The following is an 11,758-nucleotide window of genomic DNA, read 5'->3' as shown; positions in this document are numbered from 1 at the left end:
TTCCATCACGTCACAATTTCCCTACCAGGGGCTCTGGCAGGAAATGCCTCTAAAGTGTTGGGTGCTCACCGGTAAGGACCTATCAGCAGGGTAGGGGTAGGAGAAGCGGCATCAGAGGAAAAAGGTCCAGCCGCTAGCCCCTAGCTCGAGCCTCCCCTCGAAGGAAGGCTTGGCGGGCAGGGCAGCCGTGCGGGGCTGGGGGAGGCCCGAGGGGGGAGCTGGGAGGCCTAGGGGTGCTAAGTGCCACTGCGTTCCTTTTGTAGGCCAGCCCAGCCTTCCCCCTCCTGTCCAACGATTGTCAGCTTTCCCGGGGCAGGGCGTGACCTCCGCCCCCTCCCCTCCCTGCAACAGGGTGGAGAACTGATCAGCATCCGTACACCAAGCCCTCTCCACAAAAAAGGTGCACTCTCGCAGCCCCGCGGAGGAGCTCCCTCGGGGGAGGACAATACAAAAGGCGGGGGCGGTTGGGCGGGGTAGGGGAGCTGGGGCCGCCTCCGTCCGCTCCCAGGAGGAGCGCCGGCTCCCGCGGCCCACGGGACGTGCGTGCGGGGCCCGAGCTGCGTCCCTAGCCGGAGGCCGGGCCGGCCTTCCCCACTCCCCACCCCGTAGCCCCGCGCCTATTCCGGCTCCCCGGGCGCGCTGGGCGGGTTGGGCGCGGCCGGCGGGCCGGCTCGGTCCGGGGGCTCCTGGGGAGGCGGCTGGCGCGGGCTGCGGCCGCTGGACCGCGGGGGCCTCCGGGCGTAGAGGAAGAGCGCGGGATCGGGCATGGGGTCGATGTCGTCCAGGGCGCGGGCCGCGCGGTCCCAGGCGGCCCAGTCCCGGCCCGGGCCCTTGGCGGCGGCCTCGGCGGCGGGCGGCCGGCGGGCCCGCTGTGCGCGCCGGCGGGGCCGGGGCTCGGTGGCGGCGGCGGCGGCGGGGCCCGGGCGCGGAGTCTGCAGTCTCTGGCGCGCCGCGTGCAGCTGACAGGAGAGGTAGGCGGCCGCCTCGGTGTGCTTCTGCAGCTCGGTGCCTAGCACCGTGGCGCGGTGGCTGCGGCGCCGCAGCTCCTCCAGGAAGCGGCGCTCCTCCGTGCGCAGGCTGCAGCGCAGCGCAGACACCAGCGCCTCGCGCTGCGCCACCTCCCGCCGCAGCTCGGCGTTGGCGGCCGCCCGCGCCGCCAGCTGCGACTCCAGTGCGCGGCACTTGCTCTCCAGCTCCCGAGACGCCGCCTCTGGAGAGGGGAGATGGAGAGGAGAGGTGACGGTCTCCGCCTGGCCGACCCTGCACAGCTCGCAGAGCCACGTTACAGAGCCCGGCACCTCCCCGACCACCCGTCCGGCCGCGCTCTCCCTCACTCCCACTCGTTGGCTACACAGGCCTTTCGCTTCCTCGGGGCCCTGGCACCTATCCTACCGTCTGGTCTCTCCTCTAATTCTTCAGGTCTCAGCTGAAATGCAAAACCCTCCCCGACCAGTATTCATGCACACCCACAAATATTTGTTGAGCCCTTACTATATGCATTGTGCTAGGCACTGGGGATATGGTGGATAATAAAACATTCCTCATGAAGCTTACAGAAAGCATAGTGGGAGAGGTATAGTACATAATCACAAATGCATGTGAGGTTGCATCAGTGACATGTGCCAATGCCACAACTAACTGGATACTGTGACCTTCATGCTTTTCAGCAGAAGAACCACTTAGGCTAGGATGAGTTGGAAGAATGAGCTGGAGTTAATCAGTGAAGAGGAGAGAGAAGGGTGCTGTGCAGAGAGGAACAACTTGTACAAAAGCCCCATCCGCGGTAGGAGGTAGGAGAGACATGCAAAAGTGAGGGACTGAAAGACTTGGGACCTGGGAATGTGGGTGAGAAAGGGCAATTAGTGTGCCCTGAACCTTGCTGTTTCTTTCATAGGGCATTTGTTACATTTTGTAATTTCTTTTGTGTTACTTCTTTATTGTTTGCCTTTGCCCAAGGCGCTGGGTTTCAACACTGTATATATATTGGAACAACCCAGAGAGCTTTAAAACATAGTTTCCTGGGCCCTAACAAAGACCAATTGAATCAGGATCTCTGGGATTGGACCTGGGAACTGGTACTTCTTCAATGTTCCCAGGTGATTCTAATGTGCCCCCAGAGTTGAGGACCCCTGCCTCCTGGATCCTAATTCTTTCCATTTCAGCCGGCAACATATCCTGGGATTAACACATGTGAGTGATTGTAGAGACATAGATGGCTGAAAGGTGACAAAAGGTAGCCAAAAAGGTGACTCAGGAAAGGATATGAAAACCAGCCAAATGGTAGGAGGACAAAGAAAGGGAGCTGTCCACCCCCCTGAGAGAGAGGACAAAAACCAGGATGCTGGGCAGTTCCTTGAGCTCAGATGACCCCAGAAACCCTTTCAGAGGAAGGAAACCCTTTCAGAGGTGGGGTGAAGGTTGCTGTTGTCACAGAACTGGTGTTTGGGATGTATGCCTCCTTCCTCCAAGCACTCAAGCATGAAGAGGTTGCCCGTGTTGCCACTTAAAGAAGTAGGTAGAATTCGTTCAAGTCTATAAATGTTTAGAACTTTATGAACAAATACGGAAAGGATTTGTAGGGTTTTCAGTATTTTACTTAAAATTTCCAGCCTTCTCCATACCTAAGTCTTGGTCTCGTATGTAGCCTTTTTTTTTTTTTTAAAAAGAGAGTGCCCAAAAGGGAGAGGGGCACAGGGAGAGAATCTCAAGTAGGCTCCATGCTCACTGCAGAGCCCAACATGGGGCTCGGTCCTACAACCCTGGGATCATGGCCCGAGCCAAAATCAAGAGGCGGATGCTCAACACTCAACCAACTGAGCCACCCAGGTGCTCTTGATCTATGAGCAGCACATCAGTATGGCAGGGAGTCCATTCCCAGCTAACTTCCTCTCTGCTAAGAAAGACTACATAGTGATTCATTTTAAATTAAGCATTCACTGAGTCCCTCTCCATGTCTTGCACTTGGAGATGGTGGATAACATCCAGTCCCAGTTCTCAGAGATCACATAACTTTGGTGATTAAGATCTCAACAATGGAACCCCTCCCTTAAAAAAAAAAAAAGTTTCAATTGTAGCAAAAAAACAACATAAAGTTTACCTTCTTAACCATTTTTAAATGTACAGTTCAGTAAAGTAAACTCACATTGTTGTGAGTTTTGCAAAAGTGAAACTTCATCTCCATTGAACACCATCTCCCCCCCTCAACTCCATTTTATGGGTGAAGTAATAATCTGTAAACAGATATTTTAGTGGAATTGCTACAATGGCAAGAAGTCACACTTTTGGAAAATGAAGGATTTGCTGACGTGTTTCTTTTTTCTCCTCATCTAGACAATGTTCCTTGAAGCCATGGACTCCATTGCCATTGTGTTGCATCTCAGCATTCAGCATCTTGGAGGGTGTGGACACTGACTGTAGAGATCAATTATGCAAGGATGGGAAGGATTAGGGAGGTGGGTCACAGAAAGGAATGAGGTTGATCAGGTGGACTTCCAAGATACCATCTCCTTCCTGCCTTCATTTTCCTACTTTGAACAGAGACATGGATACAAGGTATGGTGGTACAGGTTGTTCACTGCACAATGTCACCCAGATGAGTAGGTAAGTGGGGCTGACATCCTTCACTCTGCTGAAGAAGCTGATGAGTGGCAGTCCCCCAAGTCTGGACTGGGGACAGAGAAGGCTTGGGTCTTACCAAGTGGTGGGGAAAAGGTAAACTGTTGGGCCCCCATGCTATTTCCCCACCAGCCATCCTTCTCTTACCTTGCTGGTGAGATTGGGCTTCTCTCATCTCCAGGTCATGAGTCAGTTCTGGGGGGAAAGAAAATAAAAGGTAGTGGTGTGTGTGTGTGTGTGTGTGTGTGTGTGTGTGTGTGTGTGTGTGAGAGAGAGAGAGAGAGAGAGAGAGAGAGAGAGAGATCAGGGAATCACGGCTCAGTAAAAGTGACAATATTAGCATCCTTAGAAACCATCTAAACCATCTCCCATCTCCCTTACCTATTTTACTGCAGTCCAGTGAGGGGAAGAAGTGAAGACAGGTGCAAGGCACAGCCTGAGCCTGATTGGCCTGATTCTAAGCCCAGAGATCTTGCCAGTGTAAGTGCAGTGGCCTGCGTTTGGAGGTTAGTTCATCCCTGTGGGACTGAGGAGCCTGGCTTGCTTTTGGGCCTGGGGGGGAGTACTAGCTCCTTCCCAGAGGTAACATAAAATATCTAACATGAGGACAAATCAGAGCCATTCTGGAAGACCCCTGCTGTGCAGGGCACAGCCCCTTTAGTGTTTAGTTGGTGCACGTGCGAAGTGTCTGGGCTGCTTGCAGGCACTGCAGGGGGACTCAGGACAGTGGCTATTTACCAATAGGGCACATGCGTTTCACTATTTTCACAGCCAGTACTGTCGTGCCTGTGTTATTTTCTGAACATCAGTCCAGCTCGTTTTTCAGCCCTGTTTTCCGCCATATTCCACAGGGTAAGAAGAGGGGCTTCAAGGAGGACAGCGCCACCTGGTGACGGAAGTCCTGAATGGCACTTGGCTTATGCTGAGGGGGCGGGGTCAGTCCGCTAAGGGAACGGTGTAGGAGGTGTAGGAGAGGTTTCCTCCTGGGCTCTCACTGGCAGCCCAGCCACCACGGGGGGGGGGGGGGGGGGCGGGGGGAACACACCTCCCTGTCTGCCCAGTCCCCATTCCTCACAGCCCAGAATGTTCTGCTCCTCAGTCACCTGAGTTTGATCATTTTTTCAGCCCCACCCCAGCGCCCTGGACTCCACCAAGGCTCAAAAGCTGGGAAAAGGGCAGGATGGAGCCCAGCAGCAACTGGTGACAGAAAGCACCTGTCCTGGAGCACGTGTGTGTTCCTGCAGGGGTGCAGTCAGATGCCTAAAGGAAGTGTGAAATTGGGAGTGGGATAAGGTAGCACATCTCTGGCATCAATGCCCACAGCACCTACACAGTCTAGTCTTGTGGGGCCCTCACCTGGCTCTTCCCTTGGGAGGCCAACTGTTGCTAGGGCTTTTTGCTGTGACCTGAGTCTGAACCTCCTTCCTGGAGCCCCAGGGAGGACCCTGATGCCTCCACCCTCCAGGGCTTCCTGGAGCCAACTTGGCCCCTCCTGCAAGGCCCTGGAGTAGCTCAAGGGATTTTGGCTCTGCCACTAACTCCCCGTGGGGCTGGTTTCACTCTTAACCAGGAAGTTGGGGGAGGGGAGATAGAATCCTAGTTGGGCTCCACTCCCCCATCCATCAAATCTCCCTGCCCATCTTCCCTTTAGAAGGGCATGCAGTGAGGTCAGATACCCTGTGTGACCTTGGGCCAGTGACAGCACCTCTCTGGGCTTCAGTTTTCTCATCTGTGAAATGGGGACAAAATTGCACCTGCCTCTCAAAGGGCTATTGCTAGGATTAAATTAGAGAAATAAACAGAGGGCCCAACCCAGGGCTGAGTCAGTGCTGAATACACGGGGCAGATCTTGTTATCATCCAGGCTGCCCCACCAACCAGAATATGCCCACCCACCTCTTAGAACCCCTTCATTTCGAGTGCCATCCCTTTTTGGCAGGCTCTTTCTGAAGCCCTGCCCACTTGGTTCCTATACTAGCTCATCCCCTCTCCCATCTGCTTCCCAGCCCCTGAGTCCTTGTTTATTTTTGTATTTTTTAAAGTTTATTTATTATTTATTTAGAGAGAGAGTGTGATCATGAGTGGGGGAGGGGCACAGAGAGAGAGGGAGAGAGAATCCCAAGCAGGCTCCATTGCTATCAGCTCAGAGCCTGATCTCACAAACCATAAGATCATGACCTGAACCAAAATCAAGAGTCAGACACTTAACTGACTGAGCTACCCAGGCACCCTCCCTGTTTACATATGTATATGCATGTACATATATACATACATATATGTGTATATATATACACACAAACATATATATGTACATATATGTATATAAGTGTATATGTATAAATTTATTTTTTTATTAAAAAAGTTTTTTTAATGTTTACTTATTTTTGAGAGAGAGAGAGAGAGAGAGAGAGAGAGAGACAAAGCATGAGTGGGGGAGGGGCAGAGAGAGAGGGAGAGACAGAATCTGAAGCAGGCTCCAGGCTGTGAGCTGTCAGCACAGAGCCCGATACAGGGCCTGAACTCACAAACTGTGAGATCATGACCTGAGCCAAAGTTGCACACTTAACCAACTGAGACACCCAGGTGCCCCTTAATTTGTTTTATTTTTAAAACTAGGTTCCATGCTCAATATGGGGCTTGAACTCATGACCCTAAGATTAAGAGTCGTATGCTCTACTGACTGAGCCAACCAGGCATCCATCTAAGTCCCTGTTTAATCCCCTTGAAAAAAATTTTCTTTTTTCTGTTCCTTTCTCCTCTTTCTTCCACCCATTGGAAGAAGGGCCTTATTCAGGTATTTCAGCCCCAGTAGTGGCTGCTTCAGGCCAACCCAGTGTTATTTTTATCTCCTGAATCAATAACCGAGAGGCTGCAGTCCCATAGCAGGCTGAGGAGGGTGGTGGGGGCTGTTCCTGCCTATTACACTTTTTTGGGGTCCTGGCCTGTGTCCTGAGTGGAAGGACCCAGGTCTTCAGAATTCAGGCAAAGCAAAAAGAAATCAGGGCAAGAGCTATAGGGTCTTAGGGTCCGCTCATCCTGATTTTCCTTTAATGTTGTTATTGCAATGAGAAAGTGGCATCAGGCAGGAGTGAGTCTGCATGGGCCATCCCTGACCCATGGACTGGCCCCTGATGCCATCCAGGCTTCCGGGGAGATTGCAGGGAACCTGGCCTAGGAATGTAGCAGCTGAATTTGTATATGGAGCCAAGGACAGCGTGGGGGCCGAGAGTCAGGACGACCAGGCTCTGAAGCCAGAGTGAGAAGCCAGGCAGGTCACTGAGTTTCCCTCTGGAGAATGGGGAGCCTCCCATGAGCAGAGGCTGGGAGGGAGGCAGAAATCTGAGCATCTTGGGGAGAGAGTATGCAGAAAGCTGCAAGAGGCATGCACAGCTGGGAGTCTGCAGCTCTGGGGTCTCATCTTGGCTGTGTCACTGACATATTGTGTGGTGGGCGTGCTCTCTCTCCCTCTCTCTCTCTTTGGGTCTCAGTTTATCTAGTTGTATAAGAAAGAGGTTGGGCTGTTTCAGGTGACCCATTCTATGAGTCATTGCCTCTAACACCTGTACTTGGGGACTCGGCCTGGATGAGCACTTGGGCCAGAGCCCAGCCTCTGAGAGGGCTGGGCAGCTGAAGCCTGAAGTCCAAGAGCAGAGGTCAGGGCTGGCATTTGGCTTCATTATTGGTACCTCCTTCTGTCTTGTTTACAAATCCAGTTGGTTGTCAAGTCCTTCCCTTCACCCTGTCTCCCACTGGTCTTCCCCTTTCTGCCCCTTTCATCTCTCCCCTCGACCACTGCATCAGCCTCATCACTGGTATCCCTGCCTCCCTCCCCCCCCAATTCATACAACTGCTGAGTTTTTTAAAGAGCATGATGCTACTCAGAAACCTTCAGGGGCTCCCCACTACCCAGGAGGACAGGCCAAACTTCTTAGCTGTCCTGATACTTGTCAAGGTCTTCTGTTATCTGGCTCCAGCTGTATTTCTCACCAGCCTTAAGCACAGCTTTATCCAGTCAAATAGAACTTTCCCCGAGCTTTTGATTTCCTACCTTCTGGACTTTGCCATGCTATTTGCTTCATTTGGAATGCTTTCTCCACCCTCATTCCCCCGTAGTGTCTCAGCAGGTCTACATCTCAGCCTCAGGGAGTGGAAATGCTCCCTCCTCTGGGCAGCCTGGGGTGCCTGGTCTCCTTTATCACCCACACCTTAGGCTGAACATGATCCTACCCATGACCTCCCATTGGCCCTCTTCATTTTCTTTTCTTTTTTTTAATTTTTAATTTTATTTATTTTGAGAGAGAGAGAGAGTGAGAGAGTGTGAGAGCAAGCACGGGGGAGGGGCAGAGAGAGAGAAAGAGGGAGAGAGAGAGGATCCTAAGCAGGCTCCGTGCTGGCAGTGCGGAGCCCGGCACAGAGCTTGAACCCATGAACCGTGAGATCATGACCTGAGCTGAAACCAAGAGTTGGGAGCTCAACTGACTGAGCCACCCAGGCGCCCCGGGCCTCTTCATTTTCTGTAAGTCTTAATGTTACCCACCCCTCGCCCCCAACTATCCTGTGTGTGTATCTCCCCAACTAGCTTGAGGGCTTGCAAGGTTTGGGAAGTGCTTGATGAACACTTAGTGGCAGAGGACAGGAATCCCTAAGAATGGCTCCAGGTTTTCTTCTGCTACTGAACCAGAGCCCTTTGCTCTAAAACTTGTGTCTCATCTCCCCAAGACAAGTTTCCTCATCAGAAAAAGGGGTGTGACCCTCACCTGGCAGGTCTGTTGTGAGGTTTAGGGAGGCTCATGGGGGGCACTCCATCAGACACTGCTGATGGTGATGACTGCTGATGGCCCCCACTGCCCACCATCCCTCCAGCCTCACCTGAGCAGCGTTTCTGCAGCCTCAGGATCTCCAGGTGCAGGTCTCGAAGCAGGGCCATCTGCTCCTTTTTCAGGAAGCTGATGTGGCGTTGCACACTCTGGATCTGATGCTCCAGGGACACGGTATCCATGGCAACCCAGGCCTGGGCCCCACCTGGGGGAAAGACGAGAAGGTAAGCCCACATCTTGTGGGGCCATCTGCCCTGCCCCCCCTCAGATCCCTCATAATGTCCTGCAGTCTGGGCTCCTGTTGGTACCAGGTAGACAATTCTACCGCCGTAGCTCTCTCCCCCGTTTACTCACCAAAGCTTCATGCATGTGTCATCAGGGGAGTATGATTATTCCCATTTAATAGATGAAGAACCAGAGGTCTTCAGGGAACCAGGAACATAAATGGCTTCACTCCCCTGCCTGCATGTAACTTTAGCCTTTCTGTTTCTCAGGGAGGAACACGAATGGAGCAACAAAGTCAATAAAGAGAGACAGAGGCAGGTTCTAGCCTGCTTCTTAACCAGGTGTGTGACTCTGGGCAAGCCCTCTCCCTCTCTGGGCTCTTTGTTGTCTCATGGCTAAAATGAGGGAGTTGTGGAGTGGAAAAACCCATCCCGCCAGCATCCCAGCTCACCCACCAGCTGGTAGACCAGCATAATGGTTAGAGCACACCCTTTCCCAGTTCAAATCCATTTTTCTGACTTAAACTTAACCCAGGGCCCTGGGCTCTTCCAGGTCACAGAGGAGGAAGATCTGATGTGTATTTTACTAAGATGAACTCTATGGGCTGAAGGCAGGTGGCAGAGTCCTTTTTTAAAAGAGGAATTGGATGGGGCGCCGGCTAGCTCAGTGGTAGGGCATGTGACCCTTAATCTCAGAGTTGTGAGTTCCAGCCCTGCACTGGGTGTGGAGATTACTTAAAAACAAAATCTGGGGCACCTGGGTGCCTCAGCTGGTTAAGCACCAGACTCTTGATATCAGCTGAGGTCATGAGATCGAGCCCCTCTGTTGGGCTCTGTGCTGAGCATGGGGCCTGCTTGGGATTCTCCCTCTCCCTCTCTCTGCCCCTGCCCCACTCACACATATGCTTTTTCTCTCTCTCTCTCAAAATAAATGAACATTAAAAATTTTTATTTTATTTTTTATAGATTTAAAAAAAATGTTTATTCATTTTTTGAGAGAGAGAGAGAGAGAGCACAAGCAGGGGAGGGGCAGAGAGAGAGGGAGACACAGAATCCAAAACAGGCTCCAGGCTCTGAGCTGTCGGCACAGAGCCTGATGCAGGGCTCGAACTTTTAAACTGTGACATCATGACCTAAGCTGAAGTTGGACGCTTAACCAACTGAGCCACCCAGGCATCCCTACCAAGTTTTTTCCCTAGTTGAGCCTTCAGATGAGAATGCAGCCAGCCTTAATTTCAGCCTTTTGAGGCTTCGAGCAGAGGACCCAGCTAAAATGTGCCAGATTCCAGATCCTTGGAAACTTGTGAGGTAACAAACTGATACTGTTTTAAGCCACTTAGTTTATGAAAATCTTTAATGCAGCAATAGAAAAGTAATACAGACTTGAAGGAGGGGTAGAAGTTAGAAGAATAAAGAGAAGAACATTTGAGACAGTGGATAGCATTTGTGAAACCCTGAGGTAGGATAATAATGATAGCTTACATTTACTATGTGCCTATTATGTGCCAAGCCTTATGCTAAGTGCTTCACATGGTCTTTTCGGGGAACAGAGACTTTGTCAATGCCAGTGAGGACTGAAGTGTAAGGTATTAGGGGAGGGCTGTAGGAAGAGAGGTTAGCAAGAGAAGGATCGGGCCATAGTCTTGTAAACTATGCCAAGAATTTTGGATTAATACTGAATGAATTGGGAAGTTATTATTATTATTATTTTTAAAGTTTTTAAATTTATTCTGAGAGAGGGAGAAAGAGAGAGTGAGAGAGCTGGGGAGGGACAGAGAGAGAATCCCAAGCAGACTCTGCACTGACAGTGCAGAGCTCAATGCAGGGCTCAGTCCCACAAACCATGAGCTCATGACCTGAGCTGAGATCAGGAATCAGATGCTTAACCAACCGGGCCATCCAGGCACCCCTGAAATGGGAAGTTATTAAAGGATTTTAAGCAGAGGAGGGACATTATATGATTTACATTAAAAAAGTTTTTTAATGTTTTATTTATTTTTGAGAGAGAGAGAGAGAGACAGAGTATGAGCAGGGGAGGGGCAGAGAGAGAGGGAGACACAGAATCCAAAGCGGGGTCCAGGCTCTGAGCTGTCAGCACAGAGCCCAACACGTGGCTTGAACTGGTGAACTGCAAGATCATGACCTGAGCCGAGTTGGACGCTTAATCAACTGGACCACCCAGGTACCCCCCTTTAAAAAAATATTTTTTTGATTTGCATTTTTAAAAGATCGTTCTGGCTGCTATGGGGAGGGCAGATTAGAGGGGGCAGAATGGATGTGGGAGGTCAGCTGGGAGAATGGAGCAGTGGTCAAGGTGAGAGATGATAGAGGCCTGGACCAGATGATGGAGATGAAGACCAAGAGAGGTTCCAGGTGTATTTTGGGGGTAGAATTGGCAGCACATGGGAATGGATTATATTAAGTCATGACGATGGGGAGGGTGAATGTTTGGGATGTCTCCTAGTTTTCCAGTTTGGGCAACTCAGATATGTTTGCTGGATCTTTCTACATTTCCTCACCTTTCACATTAGACCTCTTTCACAATGGACCTCTTCTCTAATCTATAATTTCTCTGTAGGTGATCTTGTCCAATCCCATGGCTGTAACTACCATTTATATGCTGACCCCTAAACTAACGCTCTCCTGTATGCTAGACTGACTGCTTAAGACCACCATTTGGATGTCTAATGGGTCCCTCAAATTTACATGCCCCAATACTGAACTCTTGTGATCTGTCTTAAAAACATGCTCTTGCCCACTGTTCACCATCTTGATAAATGGCACTGATTTTTACCTATTCTCTCAGTTTCTCAGGCCAAGAACTTAGGAGTTATCTTTAATTCCTCTCTTTCTTCATATTCCACAGCCAATCCATCTGCAAATCCAGTTGTCTCCACCTTTGAAAATGTGCATCCTGAATCCAATCGGTTCTCACTATCTCCATTGCTGTCAACCCTAGTCCCAGCTCCCACCATCCCTCTGATGTATCACTGTGGTAGCCTGTGACTGGCTTCTCTCTTCCACTCCTGCCTTGTTTCCCATGCAGCAGCTGGAGTTCCTTTAGCAAATCTGATCATGTCTCCCTGCTCCCCACTCAAAACCC

The 11,758-nt window shown here is 51.1% G+C and overlaps 1 protein-coding gene across 1 annotated transcript; it reads right to left on the bottom strand.

Annotated features, from left to right (window-relative positions):
* Nucleotides 1–617: 617 nt before the first annotated feature.
* On the bottom strand, nt 618–8,638 carry CCDC92B (coiled-coil domain containing 92B). Its single transcript, XM_030294563.1, has 3 exons — nt 8,484–8,638; nt 3,763–3,810; nt 618–1,210 (listed from the first exon to the last, which is right to left on the bottom strand). The coding sequence occupies exons 1-3, from the start codon at nt 8,611–8,613 to the stop codon at nt 618–620; spliced, it is 771 nt and encodes a 256-aa protein (XP_030150423.1). The 5' UTR covers nt 8,614–8,638.
* Between the last annotated feature and the right edge of the window lie 3,120 nt (nt 8,639–11,758).

The sequence above is a fragment of the Lynx canadensis genome, chromosome E1, assembly GCF_007474595.2.
Source record: "Lynx canadensis isolate LIC74 chromosome E1, mLynCan4.pri.v2, whole genome shotgun sequence".
NCBI lineage: Eukaryota > Metazoa > Chordata > Mammalia > Carnivora > Felidae > Lynx > Lynx canadensis.
Note: the sequence above shows the minus strand (reverse complement) of the source record. Positions and strands in the feature narration are given on the sequence as shown.